General features: G+C 45.1%; 1 protein-coding gene and 1 long non-coding RNA gene across 4 annotated transcripts in view; one reads left to right on the top strand and one right to left on the bottom strand.

Moving 5' to 3' along the window:
* The first annotated feature begins 1,282 nt into the window (after positions 1 to 1,282).
* On the top strand, positions 1,283 to 5,351 carry LOC122922583. The gene is made up of 3 exons (XR_006387145.1): positions 1,283 to 1,336; positions 2,433 to 2,575; positions 5,244 to 5,351. It is a non-coding gene; the product is annotated as an uncharacterized LOC122922583 (long non-coding RNA).
* LOC122922582 (zinc finger protein OZF-like) overlaps positions 4,948 to 23,741 on the bottom strand; it is a 34,491-nt gene continuing 15,697 nt past the window's right edge. The window contains exons 1-6 of one of the 3 annotated variants that reach the window (XM_044273247.1): positions 18,517 to 18,570; positions 9,254 to 9,392; positions 8,907 to 9,150; positions 8,729 to 8,826; positions 6,940 to 7,051; positions 4,948 to 6,060 (exon numbers count right to left, since the gene is read on the bottom strand). In XM_044273247.1, the coding sequence (XP_044129182.1) occupies positions 5,171 to 6,060; positions 6,940 to 7,051; positions 8,729 to 8,826; positions 8,907 to 9,150; positions 9,254 to 9,331 (1,422 nt within the window). In that variant the 5' untranslated portion in view covers positions 9,332 to 9,392; positions 18,517 to 18,570 and the 3' untranslated portion in view covers positions 4,948 to 5,170. Of the gene's footprint in view, positions 6,061 to 6,939; positions 7,052 to 8,728; positions 8,827 to 8,906; positions 9,151 to 9,253; positions 9,393 to 18,516; positions 18,571 to 23,741 lie in introns of those variants that run through there. The other 2 variants (XM_044273248.1, XM_044273249.1) reach the window with 2 other exon arrangements.

Genomic DNA, 23,741 nt, shown 5'->3' with positions numbered 1-23,741 from the left:
CATAACAGTGTCATCCACAGATGCTGCCATAACAGTGCCATGCAATCCACAGATATCCCCTTAACAGTCTATTAAGGGGATATCTGTGGATGACACTGTTATGGGGTGGGGTCTGTGGATGACGCACTGTTAATAACAGTGCATCATCCACAGATGCCCCCATAACTGTGTGTCATCCACTGATGCCCATAACACTTGAGTGTCCTCCACAGATGCCCATAACAGTGCGTCATCCACTGATGCCCCATTAATAGTGTCATTCACAGATCCCCCATAACAGTACGTCATCCACAGGTCCCCCATAACAGTGTGTCATCCACAGATCCCCCATAACAGTGTGTCATGCACAGATCCCCCATAACAGTGTGTCATCCACAGGTCCCCCATAACAGTGTGTCATCCACAGGTCCCCCATAACAGTGTGTCATCCACAGGTCCCCCATAACAGTGTGTCATCCACAGGTCCCCCATAACAGTGTGTCATCCACAGGTCCCCCATAACAGTGTGTCATCCACAGGTCCCCCATAACAGTGTGTCATCCACAGGTCCCCCATAACAGTGTGTCATCCACAGGTCCCCCATAACAGTGTGTCATCCACAGATGCCCCCATAACCGTGTGTCATCCACTGATGCCCATAACAGTGTGTCATCCACAGATGCCCATAACAGTGTGTCATCCACAGGTCCCCCATAACAGTGTGTCATCCACAGGTCCCCCATAACAGTGTGTCATCCACAGATCCCCCATAACAGTGTGTCATCCACAGATGCCCCCATAACAGTGTGTCATCCACAGATCCCCCATAACAGTGCGTCATCCACAGATCCCCCATAACAGTGTGTCATCCACAGGTCCCCCATAACAGTATGTCATACTGTCATCCACAGATGCCCCCATAACCGTGTGTCATCCACTGATGCCCATAACAGTGTGTCATCCACAGGTCCCCCATAACAGTGTGTCATCCACAGGTCCCCCATAACAGTGTGTCATCCACAGGTCCCCCATAACAGTGTGTCATCCACAGGTCCCCCATAACAGTGTGTCATCCACAGGTCCCCCATAACAGTGTGTCATCCACAGGTCCCCCATAACAGTGTGTCATCCACAGGTCCCCCATAACAGTGTGTCATCCACAGGACCCCCATAACAGTGTGTCATCCACAGGTCCCCCATAACAGTGTGTCATACTGTCATCCACAGATCCCCCATAACAGTGTGTCATACTGTCATCCACAGATCCCCCATAACAGTGCGCCTGCGCACTGAGGAGAGACAGAAAGGAGGGCAAATAATCAGTGGAAGCACAGCAGACGACTGAACAGCTTCTTTTGTAAGTAAATTGTTTTATTATAAATGTAGTTTAATGTTTTTGTCTTTTATTATATTCTGGCTTTTGCTTGGTTATGTATGATGCTTTTTGATAATAAGTAAATGTAGTGGTGCTATAATGTGGACCCCAGGCCTCTCTGATGTCCTGCAGGCTCTGGGGCTGTCATTGTGCTCTGGAACTTTCCCCTTAACAGCCACTGCTACCTCTCGTACAGTGCAGACTCTGCAAGAGGCATTCCGTTTGCTCTCCGTCCTCTTAAAAGTCTATGGGAATCAAAACGGATCCATCTGGTTACTGTTATGCAAGACGGAAAACAAAGTCCTGTCGACAGGACTTTGTTTTCCGTCTTGCATAAGGGGACCCAGACTGATCCGTTATGCTTTCTCATAAACTTCTATTAGGACAGAGCAAAATGGAATGTCTCTTAGGGTCCATTCACACGTCCATTGTTTCTTTCCTGATCTGTTCCGTTTTTTGCGGAACAGATCTGGACCCATTCATTTTCAATAGGTCCTGAAAAAAATCGGACAGCTCAATGTCTGATTTTTTTTCAGGACCCATTGAAAATGAATGGGTTCAGAACTGGTCCAGATCTGTTCTGCAAAAAACGGAACAGATCAGGAAAGAAACAACGGACGTGTGAATGGACCCTTAAAGGTTTCCGTTTTGCATTCCATCTGGCCATTCCGTTATATTCCGTTTGAAACGGAACCTATAACGGAATGGCATAACGCAGATGTAAACCCACCCTGTACGGAATAGGTGGTATTTGCCAGAGTTGCTGGAGAACTGTGAGTGCAATTTCGGGGGCACTGACCTGTACAGGGTGTGGAGGATTGGGAGGTTGAGATCCACTGAGGATATTATAAGACTTTTCTGTAGCTTCCTATATTGTTGCAAAGCTTGTGTGTTGGTGGCTGGCCCTGCCCCTCAATTGTGCTTCCAGGTTTGGCTCTGCCCCTAGACTGCAAGGGGGTGGGGCCTGTTGGGGGTCATGTGATTGGGCTGCTCAGTCAAAAATGCCCGGGCCTATTTTTTGTCCCAGTCCGGCCCTGCCCCCCTGCACTGACATCTGCCCTGTGTCTCCCTCTCCCAGGATTCTTCAGGAAAGATTAACCCCTTCAGCAGCACAGACTCAGCTTGAGGCTTTGCTGAGCAGCTGCAGACAGTGAAGAGACAAATGCTGGGCACAGGAGCTAACGGACTGAAGGAGTTCTGCAGAGCATTGCACAAAAACAGGTAGGGGGAAGATCCTGTATGTATCAGCCGTGTCATTGTACAGCTGGTACTTGTAGTCCTACACATACAACATGCTGGTGAGTATCCCAGCAGTCAGACATGTCCCTCAGGGCAGACTTTAATTCACTCCCTTTGCAGAGCGGGGGAGGGGCATTAATATTTATGACGAAAACCTCAGAGATTGTTGTTATTGAAGGTAAACAAAGGGCAGGAAGAGAACTAGGGAAATTAGGAAATAGGATTTGTTTGCCTAAAACTTGCCTAGATTATGTATATTGCTGACCATCAGATTTACAGTGCTATTTATTTTTATATAACTCGGACAATCCCTTTAATACAATATATTCCAGGACTTTCAGGTCGCATTATAAATCAGTATAATGCTGTACAATTCTGTCAGTAGAGCAAAGGTCAGAACAGGACCTCTCACTGATGCATGCTGCGAGATTATCGCATTCAACTCGCTTTTATGTGTCCGCCCTAATGGATTATGTGTTTTGACCGTTTTTGGACTACAATAGTTTGCTGCCTGCCCCAACCCTAGCCTGCTTTTTGACTGCGGTTGTTTGCTGTCTGCCCTGACCGTGGACTGTTTCCTGACTATGATTCTTTTTTACCTGCGCTGTCCTTCACTTATTTTCAATTACGCTGCTGCCTGCCAATTTGGTACCTTAAAGGGGTTGTCCTACTTCAGTAAGTGTCATTTATCATGTAGAGAAAGTTTGGACATTTTAAGGGTTTTTAATTTTTTACATGCGTTTGTATATTTATAACTAAAACAAATACCTAGATTTTTAAAATAGACAAATGTGTGTATGTTTGAATATTTTACACATACAAATTCCACTATACTATTGCTAAAACTAATAAATATATATTTTTGATGAACGAAAAAGGGCCGAGATGTTTGTATGGGTGTGTATGTAGTCTAATTACTATTGCTAATACTAGTAAGTATTGCAATATCTTTTAATATTTTTTTTTTATTATTATTTTTTTATTAACTTTTTTTATTTTTTAAAGTGAATTAACCCCTTTCTGCCACAGTCAAGGCAGGAAGAGGTTAATTCCCAGCCTCCAGGCTGACATTTCATTATAAAGCCAGCAGGTGGCGCTCTTACCTAAGAAAAAGCGCTCCCTGCCGGCTTTCAACTTCCTCAATGTAATACAGGCTTGTGCTTACAAGCACACCGCCCCAGCTGGACACGGCACATCTCCCTGTAACTGCAGCTGTCAGGGATCCAACTCCCGACACTAGAGCAAAGTTATGAAAAATTCAATGATTAAAAATTCGATTCGACTGCTTTGCCCAATTTCACAAAGAAATTTAATTTGTGACAAATTATTTTACCACAAAGCGCATTCCTTTGTATGGAGCGGGCGCAATGACGGGAATGGCACTTACGCCGCCCTCCGTGTTTGAACCCCTCAGATGTCACGTTTATCGCTGATCACAGCATCTGATACTACAATTGTGGGTTAATCCGGTAAAAAAAAAAAAAACATACTCACCTTTTCCATTTGCTCACGGTGTGGCCATCTTGATTGAACACACCGTGCGAAATCTCACGTGGCGATGTGATGATTTCATCACACTGGCCGCGCGCAGTGACGTCATCACTGATGATGTCACCAAACTCAGCCAGCGTTCTGGTGTGGTGATGTCACACGGCACCCTGCGCAAGATTTCGCATGGTATCTTCAATCAAGATGGCTGCAAAGGCTTCTCCACAAGCAATTTCTTTTTTTGTGCCACCGTTTCAGCAAAAATAGATTCATTACCACGAAGCGCAAGGAAATTCGGCTTTGTGGCAAATCGAATTTCTCCTGAAATTCGGATCTAAGTAAATTTGTTTGGCTTCGATTCGCTCAACACTACCTGGCATCCCCGCCGATCAGATATTGAAGACCTTTCCCGAGGATGGGTTATCAATATGTACTGGCTGCACAGCCCCTTCAATACTAGTTAGAGCAGCTGCCATGTGGCATAACAGACTGGAGAGCACTCAACTTCTACAAGAGAATCTTCTACACATACTCTGTGGCCTGTGAAAAGGTTTTTGTACAAGGAAAGAACAGATACAATTTGACAATCATTTGTGAATACTTATGTACATATAGACGTGGTATCTGTCATTAAAATCCTGCCTGTGATGATAATGAGTTGGCTGCTGAAAGTGATCTGTACAGATAAAAAAATGGCACCTATTATTAGGCTTAGTAGAGAGTAGCTGTGGTAACGTTTCTCTGCAAAGTGACATCATTGTGTGTGGGTTTCAGAATATTCAGAATAGAGCCCACTATAAATTACTATACGAATACCTACTCAAATGTATGGCAGCTACATAGAGACTACACGACCACCTCCATCACTCCTTTGCATCCATCAAATGGAAAACATTTTATGTAGGATATGGAGCTCCATAGCAGATTGGCTTAAAAGAATATATATATAAACAGAGCACACATATCCTGGTTGTGTCTGGGGGTCTGGTATATACTTAGTATTTATGGCTTCTGGTGGGTCTGTCCTCGAGAACATATGGTCCTTATGTACTGACTTCAAACAAGTATACTAAGTACTGTAACAATGTTTCAACTAGTTGCTGTGTGAACTCTTTGATTATGTTTGACAAGACTCGACTTGTGTCCAAAAATTTTCCCACAGTCAGAACAAGAATATGGCTTCTCTCCTGTATGAGTTCTATGATGGCCCAGAAGCTTGGATTTTTGAGCAAAACATTTCCCGCAATCAGGACACTGATGTGGTCTCTCTCCTGTGTGGATTTTTATATGATTCACAAGAATTGATTTTTGTGTAAAACATTTCCCGCATTCAAAGCACGGAAATGGCTTCTCCCCAGTGTGCATCCGCTGATGGTTGACCAGATCCAATTTACTTGCAAAACGCCTCCCACACTGAGAACATGGAAACGGCTTCTCCCCTGTGTGGACTTTCAGATGTTTTAGGAGGTCTGATTTCTGCATAAAACATTTCCCGCACTCCGAACACAAAAACGGCTTCTCTCCAGTGTGTATAACCTGATGCTTGATGAGATGGGATTTTTGGGTAAAACACCTGCCACACTCTGAACATGTAAATGGCTTCTCCCCTGTGTGAATTCTCTGATGAGCATCAAGCATAGATTTATGCGTAAAAGATTTGCCACATTCGCAACAAGAAAATGGCTTCAAACCCGTGTGAATCCTCAGATGTCGGGACAGATTTGCACTGTTGTGAAATCCTTTCCCACACTCAGCGCACGGATAGATTTTCCTCCCACTATCTATACTACAACTTGTAAGGCTATTTGATTTATCATAACATCGCTCATGACTGGAGGCTGCAGACGAGAGATCTGAGGGTTGCTTTCGAGTCAGATGCTCTACTCCTGAGGAATCTTGAATGCTATCCCGAGTTTCCATTTCACAAACTCCAGTTGAAATAATACGTTCTTTTGATGTATCACAACTTTTGTGTGCTTCTGTTAAAAAAATAAAGTGCATATTTAAGAATCAAAGAATCATTGTACTTTCACACAACTTTACATAAATCAATAGAACCAGAATAAACTTTCTAATATGTTTTATCAATGAGAAATATCGAGTTCTCATGTTATTAGCTGTTTACCTTCCCCTCCTTCACTAATTGCTACAGGAGATAGGATCCACACCTATCTGACATTGGTGGTATATCCTAGCGATATGCCTGAAATGTCTCAGATGAAACAACTCCTTTAAATGGGAACCTGTCACCTAGTTTTGGCCATTAAACCACTAGCATGCCATTATGCATACCAACAGCATGTTGATGGTTTAGTGGCCCCAAACTAGATGACAGGTTCCCTTAAAGCAGGGGTGGGCAACCCCTGGCACTCCAGCTGTTGTGAAACTACAACTCCCAACACGCATACTTACTCTGCTCTTCTCCAAACTCCCATAGAAATGTATGGAGCGCCGAAGGTTGCTGATCCCTGCCTTAAAGTTTTATCTAAACTGCAGGCCACTGTTGGATACCCACGGGACAATAAACAGTCACATCTGAGATTTCTCATATAAAACAGATACTGATGCTGGCAGATTTACCAAACAGGTTAAGACACATGACCATTTCCATGTGTATTGTCAGGAGGAACAACAGACACCAAAAGTCCTAGTGCATGGGGCAGACTGAAGTCCTCTAGACTAGTGTCTTACTAGAGTGGTCAGTCATGACAAGTCTTGATATAAAGTGAGAAGATTGGCTGATGACTACAGTCTCCTCCACAGTACAGAGACTTCTCATGAGTATGCAGGGTGGACTATAAGAGACATGTCTGAAGGGTAATCATGATGCTTCTCTTGATTTATTAGTTATTACTCACCTGGGCTGATATCTTCAGGTATCTCCTCCTCCTTACACTGCTGATCGTCCATAAAGTCTGTCTCTTCTTCATCCTCTACAACCTCAACTTTAATATGAATAAGATCTTCATCCTAAATTACCAGAAATATAAAAACCTCGCTGTCATAGTAATAGTAATCACAAGGGTCTCCACTAGAAATGTCCAATGCTGGCATTCTTGATTTCCTCCAGTAATATGGTATATCTAATTAGGGCTGGTGTAGGGGTGGGCGATATAAACAATATACGATATCGCCATAAATTCGGGCAACGATATAGATTTTAGCTATATCGTGATAGATGACCACGGAGCGGTAGTGAATTGAAAAAGCTTCTCACTCACCGCTCCATGGCCTCCCGACACTGCACCGCGCTGCACTGGCCAGGGCCTTGCGTGTACACATCTTCAGCGCGCTGGCTGACGCTGTGTGTGATGTCAGGTCCCTCCCAGTGCATGCTGGGAAGAAGACGCGGTCCGTCTCCTGCGGACTACATCAGCCAGCCGCGCACCCTGCATGAAAGGCAAGTATATTAGCAGGGGCCCGAATCTACTGGGGGGTGGATGGCTATAGCATGGGGCTGATGGCGCTGGCTGGGGGACATGATAATGGTGGCAATGGCATGTGGCTGATGGCACTGGCTGTGAGACATGATGATGGTGGCAGTGAAATGGGGCTAATGGCTCTGGCTGGGGAACATAGATGATGGCAAATGGCAATGGCTGATGGCGCTGTCTGGGGGACATGGATTATGGCAATGGCATGGGGCTGATGGCGCTGGCTGGGGGACATGGATGATGATGGCCATGTAATTTGTATACATGTAGAAGAAAATAATATATCGCAATATATCGTTATATTGAACATGCATCAAATTATATTGCAATATAGATTTTAGTCCATATCGCCAGGCTAGGCTGGTGCTTTCGATTTAGGCCGAATGCACATGGCCGTTGTTCACGGCTGTTAGCGGTCCGTGGAACCGCGGCCTGGATTCCTGCTGAGTGCAGGAGCGCACAGCGTCATTGGTTGCTATGATGCCGTGCGCTCCCTGCTGCCGCCACAATACAGTAATACACTGGTATGATCTATACCAGTGTATTACTGTACTGTGGCGGCAGCAGGGAGCGCACGGCGTCATAGCAACCAATGACGCCGTGCGCTCCTGCACTCAGCAGGAATCCAGGCCGCAGTTCCACGGACCGCTCACGGCCGTGTGCATTCGGCCTTACTTTGAGGCTGTAAGAAAATATTGTGAAAAACCTCAAGAGCTTACTCAAGGCTTTGTCTACAGACATCTGAAGAAGATGGTTATTTTCCTGCGATACTTCTGGGGCATTGAATGGTTACGCCTTTTTTCTGGTCATTTACTATGCCCCTGAAGCTGGCGTATAAAAAGTCCTAAACTTAAGGATTGCAACTTTTTAAACACCATTGCTCCTACTTTTAGGAGCAAGTGGTGTTACAATGCCAGCCTCACCACTTTATGAAAGGGGCCACATGTCCCAATGGATTCAGTTTTCAAGCATTAATGATAATTGAAATCTATTCCAACTTAAACATATCCTCCAGCGGTGCAGGGGTTATCAAAGACCAGCGTGAAACACCAGGATAACAAATCTGTTGGTTAACACAGTGCTTCTACACCCACTGCCATACCACTGTGCCTCTTATACCTTTGCGTGCTCCCCCTGGCTCTGTCAAACTCTGTGGTAACCCTACCATTATGTGAGATAAGTCAATCGTTGTAAAAGCCTCAGCTGCATCTACCTGATAATCTCGTGGAACATTGTGATTTTCCTCTGAGCAATCCTGGGAATACAAAGGACTGGGGCATCTCTCGGGTAGATATCTGTTACAGGATCCGTCTGTAGGAAACACACACAGTCACTGAATACACTGGCCAGATGGGATGATCAGATGTGGTGGCATCTAGGTGACCTCTTACCCAGTGATATAAGGTGCTGGTGGTTCTCAGTCATGACATCATCATACACAACATCGTTCACCTCTCCAGTCAGCAGCTCAATGATCTTGTTGGCGAGTTCTAGGATCTTCTGCTCATCGGTTCTCTCTGTAATCAGTGAGTGATGTGGAGACTCCATGGTCGGGCTGCTACATCCTCCTGACACATAATGATGGCTGCTGGGGGTCACACACTCACCAGATGTCTTCTTCACTACTGTGTAATCCTGTGTATAAAGGGAGACCCTGATTAATATCCCTCAGTTACATCCTCGTCTAACCAGTAGAGAGAAAAGTTGTGTGATATGAGATAAATCCAGGATTCCTCACCTCTCCGGTCAGCAGGTAGATGATCTCCAGGGTGAGATTTAATATAACCCCAGTCTTATCTGTCCTGTCTTTTTCCATCTTCACAGAGTCAGCAATAATTCATCTTGACCTCAGGGCCTATAAGAAGTGGACATCTGATCTAAAGAGTGAGATCATTTTTTACCAGATGAGACTGAACGCAAGTGACGGGATTCATTAACGTATCAAAAACCTGGAGCCACCAGTTAATAGCTGCCTCCCCTAACCAGTCCCACACGTTTCAGTGCACACAGTGATGTAACACATGGCAGTAGTGACTGGACAACACAAGGTTTTACATCCCTGCAGCCTAGATGTAGACCTGAGCAAAGGGCATTGAAGGCGAGATTTCGTTTTAGTGGTAGGTATATAAAAGCACAGTTATTCAAATTGTTGGATGGGGCCTCTTCTTCTGCATTGGATTTATGGATCAGCTTTTGGATATGGCTGTCAGCACTTTATGCTTGGTGGGTGCTGTATATATAATATTTTCATCATCATAACCAGACAGGACACCAGAGTCTGCTCCTCCTGTATTATAATAACAGACAGGACACCAGAGTCTGCTCCTCCTGTAGTATAATAACAGACAGGAAACCAGAGTCTGCTCCTCCTGTAGTATAATAACAGACAGGAAACCAGAGTCTGCTCCTCCTGTATTATAATAACAGACAGGACACCACAGTCTGCTCCTCCTGTAGTATAATAACAGACAGGACACCAGAGTCTGCTCCTCCTGTAGTATAATAACAGACAGGACACCAGAGTCTGCTCCTCCTGTAGTATAATAACAGACAGGACACCAGAGTCTGCTCCTCCTGTAGTATAATAACAGACAGGACACCAGAGTCTGCTCCTCCTGTATTATAATAACAGATGGGACACCACAGTCTGCTCCTCCTGTATTATGATAAAAAGACAGGACACTAGAGTCTGCTCCTCCTGTATATAATAACAGACGGGACACCACAGTCTGCTCCTCCTGTATTATAATAACAGACAGGACACCAGAGTCTGCTCCTCCTGTATATAATAACAGACGGGACACCAGAGTCTGCTCCTCCTGTATATAATAACAGACAGGACACCAGAGTCTGCTCCTCCTGTATTATAATAACAGACAGGACACCAGAGTCTGCTCCTCCTGTATTATAATAACAGACAGGACACCACAGTCTGCTCCTCCTATATTATAATAAGACAGGACACCAGAGTCTGCTCCTCCTGTAGTATAATAACAGACAGGACACCAGAGTCTGCTCCTCCTGTAGTATAATAACAGACAGGACACCACAGTCTGCTCCTCCTGTAGTATAATAACAGACAGGACACCACAGTCTGCTCCTCCTGTAGTATAATAACAGACAGGACACCAGAGTCTGCTCCTCCTGTAGTATAATAACAGACAGGACACCAGAGTCTGCTCCTTCTGTAGTATAATAACAGACAGGACACCACAGTCTGCTCCTCCTGTAGTATAATAACAGACAGGACACCACAGTCTGCTCCTCCTGTAGTATAATAACAGACAGGACACCAGAGTCTGCTCCTCCTGTATTATAATAACAGACAGGACACCACAGTCTGCTCCTCCTGTATTATAATAACAGACAGGACACCAGAGTCTGCTCCTCCTGTAGTATAATAACAGACAGGACACCACAGTCTGCTCCTCCTGTAGTATAATAACAGACAGGACACCAGAGTCTGCTCCTCCTGTATTATAATAACAGACAGGACACCAGAGTCTGCTCCTCCTGTATTATAATAACAGACAGGACACCAGAATGTGCTCCTCCTGTATTATAATAACAGACAGGACACCAGAATGTGCTCCTCCTGTATTATAATAACAGACAGGACACCAGAGTCTGCTCCTTCTGTAGTATAATAACAGACAGGACACCACAGTCTGCTCCTCCTGTAGTATAATAACAGACAGGACACCACAGTCTGCTCCTCCTGTAGTATAATAACAGACAGGACACCAGAGTCTGCTCCTCCTGTAGTATAATAACAGACAGGACACCAGAGTCTGCTCCTCCTGTAGTATAATAACAGACAGGACACCAGAGTCTGCTCCTCCTGTAGTATAATAACAGACAGGACACCACAGTCTGCTCCTCCTGTAGTATAATAACAGACAGGACACCACAGTCTGCTCCTCCTGTATTATAATAACAGACAGGACACCAGAGTCTGCTCCTCCTGTAGTATAATAACAGACAGGACACCAGAGTCTGCTCCTCCTGTAATATAATAACAGACAGGACACCAGAGTCTGCTCCTCCTGTAGTATAATAACAGACAGGACACCAGAGTCTGCTCCTCCTGTAGTATAATAACAGACAGGACACCAGAGTCTGCTCCTCCTGTATTATAATAACAGACAGGACACCACAGTCTGCTCCTCCTGTATTATAATAACAGACAGGACACCACAGTCTGCTCCTCCTGTAGTATAATAACAGACAGGACACCACAGTCTGCTCCTCCTGTATTATAATAACAGACAGGACACCAGAGTCTGCTCCTCCTGTATAATAATAACAGACAGGACACCAGAGTCTGCTCCTCCTGTATTATAATAACAGACAGGACACCAGAGTCTGCTCCTCCTGTATTATAATAACAGACAGGACACCACAGTCTGCTCCTCCTGTATAATAATAACAGACAGGACACCAGAGTCTGCTCCTCCAGTAGTATAATAACAGACAGGACACCACAGTCTGCTCCTCCTGTAGTATAATAACAGACAGGACACCACAGTCTGCTCCTCCTGTATTATAATAACAGACAGGACACCACAGTCTGCTCCTCCTGTATTATAATAACAGACAGGACACCACAGTCTGCTCCTCCTGTATTATAATAACAGACAGGACACCACAGTCTGCTCCTCCTGTATTATAATAACAGACAGGACACCACAGTCTGCTCCTCCTGTAGTATAATAACAGACAGGACACCAGAGTCTGCTCCTCCTGTAGTATAATAACAGACAGGACACCAGAGTCTGCTCCTCCTGTATTATAATAACAGACAGGACACCACAGTCTGCTCCTCCTGTATATAATAACAGACAGGACACCAGAGTCTGCTCCTCCTGTATTATAATAACAGACAGGACACCAGAGTCTGCTCCTCCTGTATTATAATAACAGACAGGACACCACAGTCTGCTCCTCCTGTAGTATAATAACAGACAGGACACCAGAGTCTGCTCCTCCTGTATTATAATAACAGACAGGACACCACAGTCTGCTCCTCCTGTATATAATAACAGACAGGACACCACAGTCTGCTCCTCCTGTAGTATAATAACAGACAGGACACCAGAGTCTGCTCCTCCTGTAGTATAATAACAGACAGGACACCAGAGTCTGCTCCTCCTGTATTATAATAACAGACAGGACACCACAGTCTGCTCCTCCTGTATTATAATAACAGACAGGACACCAGAGTCTGCTCCTCCTGTAGTATAATAACAGACAGGACACCAGAGTCTGCTCCTCCTGTAGTATAATAACAGACAGGACACCAGAGTCTGCTCCTACCTGTACTATAATAACAGACAGGACACCAGAGTCTGCTCCTCCTGTACTATAATAACAGACAGGACACCAGAGTCTGCTCCTCCTGTATATAATAACAGACAGGACACCAGAGTCTGCTCCTCCTGTAGTATAATAACAGACAGGACACCAGAGTCTGCTCCTCCTGTATAATAACAGACAGGACACCACAGTCTGCTCCTCCTGTATTATAATAACAGACAGGACACCAGAGTCTGCTCCTCCTGTATTATAATAACAGACAGGACACCAGAGTCTGCTCCTCCTGTAGTATAATAACAGACAGGACACCACAGTCTGCTCCTCCTGTATATAATAACAGACAGGACACCAGAGTCTGCTCCTCCTGTATTATAATAACAGACAGGACACCAGAGTCTGCTCCTCCTGTATTATAATAACAGACAGGACACCAGAGTCTGCTCCTCCTGTAGTATAATAACAGACAGGACACCACAGTCTGCTCCTCCTGTATTATAATAACAGACAGGACACCACAGTCTGCTCCTCCTGTATTATACTAACAGGCAGGACACCACAGTCTGCTCCTCCTGTAGTATAATAACAGACAGGACACCAGAGTCTGCTCCTCCTGTAGTATAATAACAGACAGGACACCACAGTCTGCTCCTCCTGTAGTATAATAACAGACAGGACACCAGAGTCTGCTCCTCCTGTATTATAATAACAGACAGGACACCAGAGTCTGCTCCTCCTGTAGTATAATAACAGACAGGACACCACAGTCTGCTCCCCCTGTATTATAATAACAGACAGGACACCACAGTCTGCTCCTCCTGTAGTATAATAACAGACAGGACACCAGAGTCTGCTCCTCCTGTAGTATAATAACAGACAGGACACCACAGTCTGCTCCTCCTGTAGTATAATAACAGACAGGACACCACAGTCTGCTCCTCCTGTAGTATAATAACAGACAGGACACCACAGTCTGCTCCTCCTGTAGTATAATAACAGACAGGACACCACAGTCTGCTCCTCCTGTATTATAATAACAGACAGGACACCAGAGTCTGCTCCTCCTGTATTATAATAACAGACAGGACACCACAGTCTGCTCCTCCTGTAGTATAATAACAGACAGGACACCACAGTCTGCTCCTCCTGTATTATAATAACAGACAGGACACCACAGTCTGCTCCTCCTGTAGTATAATAACAGACAGGACACCAGAGTCTGCTCCTCCTGTAGTATAATAACAGACAGGACACCAGAGTCTGCTCCTCCTGTAGTATAATAACAGACAGGACACCAGAGTCTGTTCCTCCTGTATTATAATAACAGACAGGACACCACAGTCTGCTCCTCCTCTATTATAATAACAGACAGGACACCACAGTCTGCTCCTCCTGTAGTATAATAACAGACAGGACACCACAGTCTGCTCCTCCTGTATTATAATAACAGACAGGACACCACAGTCTGCTCCTCCTGTATTATAATAACAGACAGGACACCACAGTCTGCTCCTCCTGTAGTATAATAACAGACAGGACACCACAGTCTGCTCCTCCTGTAGTATAATAACAGACAGGACACCAGAGTCTGCTCCTCCTGTAGTATAATAACAGACAGGACACCAGAGTCTGCTCCTCCTGTATTATAATAACAGACAGGACACCAGAGTCTGCTCCTCCTGTATAATAATAACAGAGAGGACACCAGAGTCTCCTCCTCCTGTATTATAATAACAGACAGGACACCACAGTCTGCTCCTCCTGTATTATAATAACAGACAGGACACCACAGTCTGCTCCTCCTGTATTATAATAACAGACAGGACACCACAGTCTGCTCCTCCTGTATTATAATAACAGACAGGACACCAGAGTCTGCTCCTCCTGTAGTATAATAACAGACAGGACACCAGAGTCTGCTCCTCCTGTAGTATAATAACAGTCAGGACACCAGAGTCTGCTCCTCCTGTAGTATAATAACAGACAGGACACCAGAGTCTGCTCCTCCTGTAGTATAATAACAGACAGGACACCACAGTCTGCTCCTCCTGTATATACTAACAGACAGGACACCAGAGTCTGCTCCTTCTGTAGTATAATAACAGACAGGACACCAGAGTCTGCTCCTCCTGTAGTATAATAACAGACAGGACACCAGAGTCTGCTCCTCCTGTAGTATAATAACAGACAGGACACCACAGTCTGCTCCTCCTGTATTATAATAACAGACAGGACACCAGAGTCTGCTCCTCCTGTAGTATAATAACAGACAGGACACCAGAGTCTGCTCCTCCTGTAGTATAATAACAGACAGGACACCAGAGTCTGCTCCTCCTGTAGTATAATAACAGACAGGACACCAGAGTCTGCTCCTCCTGTAGTATAATAACAGACAGGACACCAGAGTCTGCTCCTCCTGTAGTATAATAACAGACAGGACACCAGAGTCTGCTCCTCCTGTAGTATAATAACAGACAGGACACCAGAGTCTGCTCCTCCTGTAGTATAATAACAGACAGGACACCAGAGTCTGCTCCTCCTGTAGTATAATAACAGACAGGACACCAGAGTCTGCTCCTCCTGTATTATAATAACAGACAGGACACCACAGTCTGCTCCTCCTGTATTATAATAACAGACAGGACACCACAGTCTGCTCCTCCTGTAGTATAATAACAGACAGGACACCACAGTCTGCTCCTCCTGTATTATAATAACAGACAGGACACCACAGTCTGCTCCTCCTGTATAATAATAACAGACAGGACACCAGAGTCTGCTCCTCCTGTATTATAATAACAGACAGGGACACCAGCAGTCTGCTCCTCCTGTATTATAATAACAGACAGGACACCACAGTCTGCTCCTCCTGTATTATAATAACAGACAGGACACCAGAGTCTGCTCCTCCTGTATTATAATAACAGACAGGACACCCAGAGTCTGCTCCTCCTGTATTATAATAACAGACAGGACACACAGTCTGCTCCTCCTGTAGTATAATAACAGACATGACACCACAGTCTGCTCCTCCTGTAGTATAATAACAGACAGGACACCACAGTCTGCTCCTCCTGTATTATAATAACAGACAGGACACCACAGTCTGCTCCTCCTGTATTATAATAACAGACAGGACACCACAGTCTGCTCCTCCTGTAGTATAATAACAGACAGGACACCAAGTCTGCTCCTCCTGTAGTATAATAACAGACAGGACACCAGAGTCTGCTCCTCCTGTAGTATAATAACAGACAGGACACCAGAGTCTGCTCCTCCTGTATTATAATAACAGACAGGACACCAGAGTCTGCTCCTCCTGTAGTATAATAACAGACAGGACACCAGAGTCTGCTCCTCCTGTATTATAATAACAGACAGGACACCAGAGTCTGCTCCTCCTGTATTATAATAACAGACAGGACACCACAGTCTGCTCCTCCTGTATATAATAACAGACAGGACACCAGAGTCTGCTCCTCCTGTATATAATAACAGACAGGACACCAGAGTCTGCTCTCCTGTATATAAGGACCAGCCAGGACACCGCAGTCTGCTCCTCTGTATTATAATAACAGACAGGACACCAGAGTCTGCTCCTCCTGTAGTATAATAACAGACAGGACACCACAGTCTGCTCCTCCTGTATTATAATAACAGACAGGACACCAGAGTCTGCTCCTCCTGTATTATAATAACAGACAGGACACCACAGTCTGCTCCTCCTGTATTATACTAACAGGCAGGACACCACAGTCTGCTCCTCCTGTAGTATAATAACAGACAGGACACCAGAGTCTGCTCCTCCTGTATTATACTAACAGACAGGACACCACAGTCTGCTCCTCCTGTAGTATAATAACAGACAGGACACCAGAGTCTGCTCCTCCTGTATTATAACAGACAGGACACCAGAGTCTGCTCCTCCTGTATAATAATAACAGACAGGACATCAGAGTCTGCTCCTCCTGTAGTATAATAACAGACAGGACACCAGAGTCTGCTCCTCCTGTAGTATAATAACAGACAGGACACCACAGTCTGCTCCTCCTGTAGTATAATAACAGACAGGACACCACAGTCTGCTCCTCCTGTATTATAATAACAGACAGGACACCACAGTCTGCTCCTCCTGTAGTATAATAACAGACAGGACACCAGAGTCTGCTCCTCCTGTATTATAATAACAGACAGGACACCACAGTCTGCTCCTCCTGTATTATAATAACAGACAGGACACCAGAGTCTGCTCCTCCTGTAGTATAATAACAGACAGGACACCAGAGTCTGCTCCTCCTGTATTATAATAACAGACAGGACACCAGAGTCTGCTCCCTCCTGTAGTATAATAACAGACAGGACACCACAGTCTGCTCCTCCTGTAGTATAATAACAGACAGGACACCAGAGTCTGCTCCTCCTGTATTATAATAACAGACAGGACACCACAGTCTGCTCCTCCTGTAGTATAATAACAGACAGGACACCAGAGTCTGCTCCTCCTGTATTATAATAACAGACAGGACACCACAGTCTGCTCCTCCTGTATTATAATAACAGACAGGACACCACAGTCTGCTCCTCCTGTATATAATAACAGACAGGACACCAGAGTCTGCTCCTCCTGTAGTATAATAACAGACAGGACACCAGAGTCTGCTCCTCCTGTATTATAATAACAGACAGGACACCAGAGTCTGCTCCTCCTGTATTATAATAACAGACAGGACACCAGAGTCTGCTCCTCCTGTAGTATAATAACAGACAGGACACACAGTCTGCTCCTCCTGTAGTATAATAACAGACAGGACACCACAGTCTGCTCCTCCTGTAGTATAATAACAGACAGGACACCAGAGTCTGCTCCTCCTGTAGTATAATAACAGACAGGACACCACAGTCTGCTCCTCCTGTAGTATAATAACAGACAGGACACCAGGTCTGCTCCTCCTGTAGTATAATAACAGACAGGACACCAGCAGTCTGCTCCTCCGGTATTAATAACAGACAGGACACCAGAGTCTGCTCCTCCTGTATTATAATAACAGACAGGACACCAGAGTCTGCTCCTCCTGTAGTATAATAACAGACAGGACACCAAGTCTGCTCCTCCTGTAGTATAATAACAGACAGGACACCACAGTCTGCTCCTCCTGTAGTATAATAACAGACAGGACACCAGAGTCTGCTCCTCCTGTAGTATAATAACAGACAGGACACCAGAGTCTGCTCCCTCCTGTATTATAATAACAGACAGGACACCAGAGTCTGCTCCTCCTGTAATATAATAACAGACAGGACACCAGAGTCTGCTCCTCCTGTATTATAACAGACAGGACACCAGAGTCTGCTCCTCCTGTAACTGTAGTATAATAACAGACAGGACACCACAGTCTGCTCCTCCTGTAGTATAATAACAGACAGGACACCAGAGTCTGCTCCTCCTGTAGTATAATAACAGACAGGACACCAGAGTCAGCTCCTCCTGTATTATAATAACAGACAGGACACCAGAGTCTGCTCCTCCTGTATTATAATAACAGACAGGACACCACAGTCTGCTCCTCCTGTATTATAATAACAGACAGGACACCACAGTCTGCTCCTCCTGTAGTATAATAACAGACAGGACACCACAGTCTGCTCCTCCTTCACATACATTACATTAGCAGCTCCATTGCCCCTAACCTGGAAGGAAGATGACAGCTGAACCTCCGCTTTCTGCGTTTCACTCATGAGATACCAGTGGGTAAAGGACCTTTTATGATGTCATCACCATGTGATCAGTCACATGTGTGGGAGGAGCCAGGCTCCAGTCTGTGTAGCTAGGAGCTGCATGCTGTTTTCTGATGATTATGTATAGGTGTGGGCGATTCATAAAAAAAAAAATATATATATATATATATATATATATATATATATATAACCTGCTCTTTACACACACAGCTCTGCACCACTTGTAGCATGCGTCTGTGGCATTTGCATCCCAACTAAGGGTACTTTCACACTTGCAGCAGAGGATTCCGGCAAACTGATGGCATTTGTCAGACGGATCAGGATCCTGATCCGTATGACAATGCATGGGAATGCCAGATCCGTCTCTCAGGAAAAACTCAAAAACCTTTTTTGTTTCTTAACATTTTTTAAGGTCTGAGCATGCGCAGACCGCAATACCGGATCCGTTTTGCCGGAACACTCGGGGCATGATCCGGCATCAATGCATGTCAATGGGAAAAGTGTTCCTGAATTTTTATCTCATCCTGAAAAGACAACTGAAGACATCCTGATGCATCCTGAACGGATTGCTCTCCATTCAGAATGCATTAGGATAAAACTGATTAGTTCTTTTCCGGTATTGAGCCCCTGTGACGGAACTCAATGCTGGAAAAGCATAACGCTAGTGTGAAAGTACCCTGAGAAATGTGACCACTGGTATGCGGCTAGGTTTGCCACCTTTCCCAACAAAAGATACCGGCCAAGTTAAGCCACAACCCAAAGGTGGTGTGGCTGTGGGGGGCATGATGATGCAGGATCATAATGTGGCTCCCAGTATTAATAGTGCCCCCATTAATATTAATGTTCTTAGTAATAGTAATGCCCCCATTAGTGCTTCCAATAATATCAGTTCCCCCAATAATAGTAATGCCTCCATTAGTGCCCCCCAGAATTACTATTACCTCCTCTATGCAACAAAAAAAAACACCTCCCCTCCTCCATTTGATCGCACTGCAGTGAATGCTCACTGTTGACTGGAAGCTCAGGACCTGCGCTCCAGCGTGATGACGTCTCGCAGGTCCTGTGCTGCACATCCAGTGAGCAGAGAGTGTTCACAGTGGTGCGATCAAATGGAGGAGGGGAGTTCTTTTTTAATTTTTTTGTTCTTAACACAAGTGTGTGGGGGCAGAGTTAAAGGCTGAACTGATGAGCACAATGGAAGATCTCATTAGTAACAGTCCATATAGGAAAATACCGGCAATTATTTTTTGCCTGTTTAAAAGAATTCCTGGCATTGGCACTAAATTACCAGCCAGGTGGCAACCCTCAGATCAGACCTCCAATCCTCATCAGACCCCCTAAATCAGATCCCCAGTGCTCAGCAGACCCCACAGTCAGAACCACAACCTCCATCAGCCTGGAAAAAAGTGTGCTTACAGGGTGAATACAATGAATATGATCCCCAACAAATTTCATAAAACAAAACATAAAATGTTCATAATATATATAGAGAGAGAGAGAGAGAGAGAGAGAAATACATGCATAGTCATATATAGACAATAGGTACATACACACACGCATACATAGATATAAATATAGACATAAATAAACACACATGCATACATACAGTAGATATATATAGTAACATAGTAACATAGTACATAAGGCCGAAAAAAGACATTTGTCCATCCAGTTCGGCCTGTTATCCCGCAAGTTGATCCAGAGGAAGACTCCTCTCTAGTAGCTATAGCCTGTAATATTATTAAGCTCCAGAAATACGTCCAGGCCCCTCTTGAATTCCTTTATTGTACTCACCATCACCACCTCCTCAGGCAGAGAGTTCCATAGTCTCACTGCTCTTACCGTAAAGAATCCTCTTCTATGTTTGTGTACAAACCTTCTTTCCTCCAGACGCAGAGGATGTCTCCTCGTCACAGTCACCGTCCTGGGAATGAATAGATGATGGGATAGATCTCTGTACTGTCCCCTGATATATTTATACATATTAATTAGATCTCCCCTCAGTCGTCTTTTTTCTAAAGTGAATAACTCTAATTTTGATAATCTTTCAGGGTACTGTAGTTGCCCCATTGCAGTTATTACTTTAGTTGCCCTCCTCTGGACCTTCTCCAGCTCTGCTATGTCTGCCTTGTTCACTGGAGCCCAGAACTGTACACAGTACTCCATGTGTGGTCTGACCAGCGATTTGTAAAGTGGTAGGACTATGTTCTTATCACGGGAATCTATGCCCCTTCTGATGCAACCCATTATCTTGTTGGCCTTGGCAGCAGCTGCCTGACACTGGTTTTTGCAGCTTAGTTTGCTGTTTATTAAAATTCCTAGATCCTTTTCCATGTCAGTGTTACCGAGTGTTTTACCATTTAGTATGTACGGGTGACTTGCATTATTCCTTCCCATGTGCATAACCTTACATTTATCAGTGTTAAACCCCATCTGCCACTTATCTGCCCAAGCCTCCAGTCTATCCAGATCCCTCTGTAGTAGTATACTGTCCTCATCAGTGTAAATTACTTTACACAGTTTAGTGTCATCTGCGAAAATTGATACTTTACTATGCAAGCCTTCTACAAGATCATTAACCACCTCCCGACCGCTGTACGCGTATATGCGTCCGGGAGGTGGTTGCTTTATTCCTCCTGGACGCATATACGCGTCTTCTCGCGAGACGCGAGATTTCCTGTGAACGCGCGCGCACAGGCGCGCGCGCTCACAGGAACGGAAGGTTAGCGAGTGGATCTCCAGCCTGCCAGCGGCGATCGCTCGCTGGCAGGCTGGAGATCCGAATTTTTTAACCCCTAACAGGTATATTAGACGCTGTTTTCATAACAGCGTCTAATATACCTCCTACCTGGTCCTCTGGTGGTCCCTTTTGTTAGGATCGACCACCAGAGGACTCAGGTAGGTCAGTACAGTCGCACCAAACACCACACTACACTACACTACACCCCCCCCCCGTCACTTATTAACCCCTTATAAACCCCTGATCACCCATGATCACCCCATATAAACTCCCTGATCACCCCCCTGTCATTGATCACCGCCCTGTCATTGATCACCCCCCTGTCAGGCTCCGTTCAGACGTCCGTATGATTTTTACGGATCCACGGATACATGGATCGGATCCGCAAAAAGCATACGGACGTCTGAATGGAGCCTTACAGGGGGGTGATCAATGACAGGCGGGTGATCACCCATATACACTCCCTGATCACCCCCTGTCATTGATCACTCCCCTGTAAGGCTCCATTCAGACGTCCGCATGATTTTTACGGATCCATGGATACATGGATCGGATCCGCAAAACACATGCGGACGTCTGAATGGAGCCTTACAGGGGGTGATCAATGACAGGCGGGTGATCACCCATATACACTCCCTGATCACCCCCCTGTCATTGATAACCCCCCTGTAAGGCTCCATTCAGACGTCCGCATGCGTTTTGTGGATCCGATCCATGTATCCATGGATCCGTAAAAAATCATGCGGATGTCTGAATGGAGCCTTACAGGGGGGGTGATCAGTGACAGGGGGGTGATCACCCTGATCACCCCCTGTCATTGATAACCCCCCTGTAAGGCTCCATTCAGACGTCCGCATGCGTTTTGTGGATCCGATCCATGTATCCATGTATCCGTAAAAAATCATGCGGATGTCTGAATGGAACCTTACAGGGGGGGTGTTCATTGACAGGGGGGTGATCACCCTGATCACCCTGATCACCCCCTGTCATTGATAACCCCCCTGTAAGGCTCCATTCAGACGTCCGCATGCGTTTTGTGGATCCAATCCATGTATCCATGGATCCGTAAAAAATCATGCGGATGTCTGAATGGAGCCTTACAGGAGGGGTGATCAGTGACAGGGGGGTGATCACCCTGATCACCCCCTGTCATTGATAACCCTCCTGTAAGGCTCCATTCAGACGTCCGCATGCGTTTTGTGGATCCGATCCATGGATCCGTAAAAAATCATGCGGATGTCTGAATGGAGCCTTACAGGGGGGTGATCAATGACAGGGGGGTGATCAGGGAGTCCCCCCCCGGTAAGGCTCCATTCAGACATTTTTTTTGGCACAAGTTAGCGGAAATTTTTTGTTTGTTTTTGTTTTTGTTTTTTCTTACAAAGTCTCATATTCTACTAACTTGTGTCAAAAAATAAAATCTCACATGGACGCACCATACCCCTCACGGAATCCAAATGCGTAAACATTTTTAGACATTTATATTCCAGACTTCTTCTCACGCTTTAGGGCCCCTAAAAAGCCAGGGCAGTATAAATACCCCACATGTGACCCCATTTCGGAAAGAAGACACCCCAAGGTATTCCGTGAGGGGCATATTGAGTCCATGAAAGATTGAAATTTTTGTCCTAAGTTAGCGGAAAGTGAGACTTTGTGAGAAAAAAACAAAAAAAATCAATATCCGCTAACTTATGCAAAAAAAAAAAAATCTAGGAACTCGCCATGCCCCTCATTGAATACCTTGGGGTGTCTTCTTTCCAAAGTGGGGTCACATGTGGGGTATTTATACTGCCCTGGCTTTTTAGGGGCCCGAAAGTGTGAGAAGAAGTCTGGGATCCAAATGTCTAAAAATGCCCTCCTAAAAGGAATTTGGGCCCCTTTGCGCATCTAGGCTGCAAAAAAGTGTCACACATGTGGTATCGCCGTACTCAGGAGAAGTTGGGGAATGTGTTTTGGGGTGTCATTTTACATATACCCATGCTGGGTGAGAAAAATATCTTGGTCAAATGCCAACTTTGTATAAAAAAATGGGAAAAGTTGTCTTTTGCCAAGATATTTCTCTCACCCAGCATGGGTATATGTAAAATGACCCCCCAAAACACATTGCCCAACTTCTCCTGAGTACGGCGATACCAGATGTGTCACACTTTTTTGCAGCCAAGGTGGGCAAAGGGGCACATATTCCAAAGTGCACCTTTCGGGTTTCGCAGGCCATTTTTTACACATTTTGATTGCAAGGTACTTCTCACACATTTGGGCCCCTAAATTGCCAGGGCAGTATAACTACGCCACAAGTGACCCCATTTTGGAAAGAAGACACCCCAAGGTATTCCGTGGGGGGCACGGCGAGTTCCTAGAATTTTTTATTTTTTGTCACAATTTAGCGGAAAATGATGATTTTTATTTTTTTTTATTTTTTCCTTACAAAGTCTCATAT

The sequence above is a fragment of the Bufo gargarizans genome, unplaced genomic scaffold (genome assembly GCF_014858855.1).
Source record: "Bufo gargarizans isolate SCDJY-AF-19 unplaced genomic scaffold, ASM1485885v1 fragScaff_scaffold_503_pilon, whole genome shotgun sequence".
Lineage (NCBI taxonomy): Eukaryota > Metazoa > Chordata > Amphibia > Anura > Bufonidae > Bufo > Bufo gargarizans.
The sequence above is the reverse complement of the archived record's forward strand: the minus strand, read 5'-3'. Positions and strand labels throughout refer to the sequence as shown.